This window comes from Diceros bicornis, chromosome 14, assembly GCF_020826845.1.
Source record: "Diceros bicornis minor isolate mBicDic1 chromosome 14, mDicBic1.mat.cur, whole genome shotgun sequence".
Lineage (NCBI taxonomy): Eukaryota > Metazoa > Chordata > Mammalia > Perissodactyla > Rhinocerotidae > Diceros > Diceros bicornis.
In genome coordinates this window covers 66,301,729-66,307,925 of record NC_080753.1, presented here as the reverse complement: position 1 = coordinate 66,307,925, position 6,197 = coordinate 66,301,729, and the positions used below count along the sequence as shown (strand labels likewise).

At 52.2% G+C, this 6,197-nt stretch overlaps 1 protein-coding gene across 1 annotated transcript; it reads right to left on the bottom strand.

Annotated features, from left to right (window-relative positions):
• Positions 1-455: 455 nt before the first annotated feature.
• On the bottom strand, positions 456-1,821 carry LOC131413396 (ral-GDS-related protein-like). Its single transcript, XM_058553918.1, has 2 exons — positions 1,480-1,821; positions 456-722 (listed from the first exon to the last, which is right to left on the bottom strand). The coding sequence occupies exons 1-2, from the start codon at positions 1,528-1,530 to the stop codon at positions 456-458; spliced, it is 318 nt and encodes a 105-aa protein (XP_058409901.1). The 5' UTR covers positions 1,531-1,821.
• Between the last annotated feature and the right edge of the window lie 4,376 nt (positions 1,822-6,197).

The following is a 6,197-nucleotide window of genomic DNA, read 5'->3' as shown; positions in this document are numbered from 1 at the left end:
CTGGTCCTCCTATGGAGACAGGCCTACCCACCGGGAAACTTCCCCCGTGTGTTCTTCAGGTGGCTTGTGGAGGTTTCCTGCAGAGCAGAGATGACAGTGCAGGGCCAGGAGAAGTTCTTCAGGATCTCGCACCCCTGGGGAAGGGAAGAGAATGAGCTGTGAGGTGGGGCACTGGAGCCCAGCTTGCTCTAGCTTCAGTCCCCTTCTATTTAAATCTCCCATCCTGGATGAGACAGATGCTCAGGGAGCCCCAGAAGGGCACATTTAGGACCCAAAGAGTAACACTCACAGGGAGCAGGATTTTAGCTGAACCCAGGGAAGGAGTCAGGTAAGAAGTGAGCATCCTCCCACTGGGACCTGGAGTCAAGATCAGCGGGCCCCTGGCAGGAAAGGCCTAGAGACTGTGCAGGGGCTTAGACTACACTTCAATCCTGGGAGCTGGTAAAGGTGGAGAGTCAGTTCCCAAGGCTCCAGAGAGGGGCTCCACTGGGCCTCCCACAGCACACCTGGGCCACCTGGATCAAGTGCTCCACCACCCTAGCCCTGTCCAGCACCCTTATGCTCGGGTCCCCGAGGCAGGGGGTGATGACGAGGCTGGCCACCCTTCTGATGTGGTCGACGGTGGCCTGGAGAGTGGGTGCCAGGTGCTCATTGCTGGGCTTGTTCCTCTTGCCCCAGGTGGAGCCCAGGCACTGAGAGGGCAACACCTTCCGGAAAAGCTCCTGGGGAACAGGGGGAGTGTCACCCAGCCCTACCACGTGCCAGTTCTGTGCCCACAGCCCCCAAAGTCCCACACAGGGTCACAGTTTAGAGCTGGAGATCAGGAAGCTCAGGATGTGGCCTGAGCCTTACGAGAATCCCTAGGTTTTCTTCCCTGTCCACCGAGGACACCCAGCACAGGATGACCCAGGACTCAATACTGGCAGGAGAGGGAGAGGGTCATTTGCACCCACCCTGTCCTGGATAACTCCAAGCTCCAGACGGTGGCTCAACTCGGCTCATCCCAAGGGGGCATCTTCCACCACCGGGATACCCCCTCTGGTCCCACTCCCCATTCTGATGCACATTTCCCCATGGCAGCTACAACCACTGTCCTTGTCTGTCTCCCTTGTAGTGAAGTACGCATCAGGTCCTGAGTCTCTTGAGCCTCCTGAGCAGAAGGTTGGGCCACCAGGGATCTGGCTGCACACAGTGAGTTCCCCTCCTTACTGATAGACCAGGCCCTGCCCAGCTTTCCATCTCTTCTACCTCATGGAGTTGGCACAGCCACTCCTTGCAACAGGTCCTCTTAATGTCCAACTCTACGGTCTGCAGGTGGACAGCAATGTCTTAGGAGTTCAGAAAGTTGTCCAGGTCCTATGGTTGGTAAGGAGTGGAACCAGGATTTGGGTCCAGATCATAGGAGTCTAGATCAGGTCTAGGGCAATAATGGCAGAGGGAAGGCCTACCCCACCCCGCCCTGAGAGCCCAGCTGCTCACCGCATCCATCACGGTCAACTGCTCCACCACCAGCTTAGGAGGGAAGGCCATGATGTTAGGCTTCTTCTCACGCTGCTTAACAAGCACAGGTGGAGATGGATTTCCCACTAGAAATGATGGTCCAGGTGACTCCAGCTCAGCAGTTCTCACTCCTGCTGGAGCCGATGTTGGCCCTTGCCCCAGAGCCAACACTGCTGATAGAGGGGACGCTGGCTCCAGCGCTAGAAGGGGTGATGTCAACAGAGCTGGAGCCAGCTCTACCTCCACCACTGCCCACTGCTCTGCTTCTGCTGCTGGCTGGAGCTCTGTAGCTGGCGCTGGAGCCGGATAAAGAGAAAGGTTCACCCATATAGCTAACTTTCCATGTGTCCTTCTAAACACAGAAATGATCCCACTTCCCTTCCAGGGGCACCCAGGCTGCGGTCCCCTTTACACTCTGACTCTGCTTCAGTGGCCTCCAGAAGCTCACACTGAGCAAGGGTAAGAGGGTCCTGGCAGCTCAGCTCCGAATCAGGCAAGGTGACCTGCATGTACATCCCCTTTAGCTTGAAAAAGGGACAGCCCCAGTCTGGTCCTCCCCAAGTTCTGGTCCAACCCCATCATCCCAAGGTCCTGAGTGTGGAGACCCTCTGCTCCTGCTTTCACCTCTGAGCAGCACTAGATGGTGTTTGTGGCCTCATGCACCTGCCCCTTGTCTAGTGAGTTGGTGGAGTTGAAACCATTGGGCATCTCCTCGACGACCTCCTGAGTGGAGTTCTGCAAAGACTGCCCGGGAGCTGGGCCAGAAGGAATCAGGGGCTGGCTGCACACTGCCACTGGGGTCAACCCCCAAGAGAAAGTCTGCTCCTCTGTTCAGTCACAGAGGGACATCCCTGCAAAGAACTGTGGTCAGGAAGGGAAGGAGATCAAACCTCCATTGCTCGGTAAAATATGAGTGGAGGAGCTCACATTCTCATGCTGCCAGCCACGACCTGGGGTATGAACATGACAGACCCACCAGGCTTCCGACACCTAACCACCAGCTCCTGCCCAGGAATGACCTACCCCTCATGCCCTGCCTTCCCCCCTCTTCAAAGACACACAGACACACACACACGATGAGGGGCAAGGGGTGTGGTGATGCTCAGGTGGGATCACAATTGTGTCCTGGCCGGCACTGCCTCCTGCCAGACGCCCAGAGGCATCGGGGATGAGGGCTGAGCCAACGTCGGAAACGCCAAAAAGATTCTCTTTCTGGCCTTTTTTGAGTCCAGATTCTCCAAAAGTTGGGATACAACAACAAAATATTTTTGCCTGTTGACTGTCTCCAATCAAGTGAGCTGGATGGGGGCCTGTGGGTGCCTTGTTATCAGAGTTCTAAGATCTGTCGGGGTCTATGACCAAGGAAGTAAATCATTTTTCAAGATTCCTTTACCTGGGCCCCGTCCCTCAATCAGACTTGTCCAGAGCTGCCCCTGGGCCCGGGCCGCTCAGCCTCCTCCCCCATATCATCTCCTGAACTGTACACAAGGAGCATACACAGCAATAGCCACAGCTCCCTGGAAACCTAAGTCGAGTTGTAGCTTTGAGGAGACAGAGATGAATGCAGACCTTCTTTTTCTTATCAGTTCTGCATCCTGGGATAGTCCTTGTGCCACTCAGGTCCTCCCCAGTCTCCAAACCTGCACCATGAGGATCAAGCTAGAGTCTACTTCCTAGGGACGTTACCCGGTGTATATGACATAATATCTATTACCCCTGTGGGCTAGTGTCACTTGTACCTAAACTTAGAGATGGAAGAATAATAAGAAGGGGTGATATGTAGCACAGAACACCACTCAAAACAGGCCTGGGTTCTAGCAATATGATATTGGAACAGTCGCTTACAACCTGGCCTCATATTCAGGTTAGCATGATGAGGGGGTTGAAGCTAATGGAAATTTAGATACTGACATCCTGCGGCATAAAACCATTCAGTTGTTTACTGTTTTGTGGAGAATGAGACCCAAGTGCCTCATCTTGGCCTATGAAGTGGGCAGCCTCTACAGTGGTACCCAGTAAGCCCCACCCATGGTATAGCCATCCCTGTGGAACCACTAAGTAGTTAGTAACTGGCTTCTGAACATAATAACAGCCAAAGTGATGGGATGTCTAGTCTAAATTTTAACTAACAAAGTCTCTCACTTCCTCTTACTCCTTCTTTCATGTTCCATCTCTCTCTCTCACACACACTCTATCGATTCCCTGTAACTGAGGAATCAAATACCAGTGTTTGGGGCTGCACAATGTGGAAGCCTATACAGGAGAGAAGCACGGGGGTGCCCAGGCCAACAGACAGAAAGAAACTCAGGCTCTCAGTCCAAACTGAACCCTGAAGGCTGAGAGTGAACTTGGGGGCGAGTCCTCCCCCAGTTGAGCCTCAGTTGAGGCCACAGCACCAACCTGTTAAACTCACTGAGGCAGAGGCACCCAGCTAAAATATGCCTGATTGCTGATCCACACAAATTGTGAGATAGTCAACATTTGTAGTTTTGAAATGCAAGGTTAGGGGCAATGCAGTCAGAGAGGGAAAGGTAACTGACACAGCCTACCAGGCCTTGGCCCTACCTTCCACTTGTTCTCTCCTCCCAGGCTCCCTCCAGCCACACTGCCCACCTTTCTAACCTCCTCTGGCCAAACTCACTTCTGCCTGTGAGACTCAGGACCAGTGGTGCCATCTCCCTGACACACTGCTGTCAGAGTCGTGCAGGTCTGGTTCCCTCTTGTCATTCTGGTCCCAGAAAATGCCACCCCAGTGAGGCCTTTCAGACCCTCCTACCCAGTGACGCCCAGCCCTCCCTCACAGCCTCCTGCTGTGTTTCTCTACAGCACTTGCTCTTTTCTTTCTCATGTCTTTGCTTTTGTCCATTTCCCCTCTAGACTGTGAGCTCCTGGCAGGCAGGGACCACTTGGTCATTTTCATCCTGCACTTTGGACCACCAGGGCACCTGGCACAGGGTGAGTCCTCAGTGCACAGCTGCTGAATGAGTACATGGGAAGATCTTGCACCCCTCCCCCTGCTTCTGACCAACTTTGATTGTGGAGATGAACACTAGTAATAGGAGGTACAAGTTGTTTCTGAGGCAAGGGGACAGCCAGAAAGCCCTCTACTTGACTCTTCACTGCTCCAGGAGTCCAGTAAAGTTCAGTGGACACCATGTAAATTCCAGGTTTACAGCAGCAGGACTCGATGTATATATATATTATGTAATTTGTATGTAATATGTAATATATGTTATGTAATAACCATGTAATTGTTACCAAAATAAGTTCATTTAACGTCAATCACCAAACAAAAATAAAAGGTTTTTTCCTGGTGATGAGAAGTTTTAGAATCTACTCTCTTAGCAACTTTCAAATATACCACACAGCAATGTTAACTTACAGAGTGCTGTATATCAAGTATATCTCAATACAACTGAAAAAAAATAAAAACAAAAACTCACTGGCCACCACTAACACAAGTGGCTGCTCGTCCCCTGGTGGCAAGCACTAGCACTGCAGCCCTCGCCAAAATGCCATTAAACAGAAAAGAACCTTTATTCAGGTGTCCTCAAGACAGAGGATCCCCAGACTCCTAGGGGTAAAAGAGCAGGACCTGTCACCTTCGAGGGAGTTGGAGGAATCTCGGGAGCCTACCTTTTCCCCCATCTTGCTTTCCCCCACCAAGTGTCTTCTTCATTCCTGAGACATCCAACCTCAACCAGGACAATGACCCTGCCACCAGATGAGGACCTCTGGACCTCCAGATGAGAACAAGGACTGGTCTTCTCTCTCGTCTCTAGACTTGGTGTCTAGTGCTCTGGCATCTTCTTCCTTATCCCAACTTCTCATCCGCCCAAGCCCCCAAGCCTAAATGATCTCAAGTGGGTGGAAAGCATTTTCTCAGCGTTTCAGAGCATAGTAGGTCATCAACAGAGAACCTAGTCCAACAGACACGTTGCGAGTGACTGGAACCCTTGGAATCACTGGCTGGATGCACTCCACTTTATACAGGAGGACCCTCACTGAGATCTTCTCTTCTGTTACCAATGCCTACACAAGAGGAGGATGTGCTCATCACAGTTCTGGGTACCCACAGAGGTGGACTGCAGGACTCCAGTCTTGTGCTCGCCAAGCTGGGCCAGAGATGGGTCTGGAACAGGTAGAAACTTAGGAACCATAGGGATTCCTCTGCCCATCTATGGGCCCCTGGGCATATATCTAGGAGAACGGATGCTATGGCCCCGTGAGAGAGCTGTCACCAACTTCTCTCCCTCCTGCCTCTTATCACTTCCCCAGTGTCGCCTCTTTCTTGACTGCACCTCCATGGCCCCCACATGAGAAATCAGTGTGAGTGGGTGTGCCTGTGCACATGCGATGATGAGGAGAGGAATATGACCCCATATGGACAGGGGTGGGCAGCAACCCCCTAGGATCTTAATACCTCTCATTACCAAAGGAAACCTGAGGGAAGGGGCAGAGCCTTGACCAAGGAAGTTGGAGCTCTGTCTAGTCTTCGGGACTCTGACTACCTCCTGTGGTCTGGGCCAGTACCTGATTCTTCCTGGGCCAGTTTCCCAACTGTACAGTGAGGGGTAAGATGTGCAATAGCACAAGCACGTGCTCAGCCAGGACAAGTTATCAGGCCCCATCGATACATTAAGTATGCTTTAAGTGTATTGAATACATTAATATTGCTGTGCAATCATCACCATGAT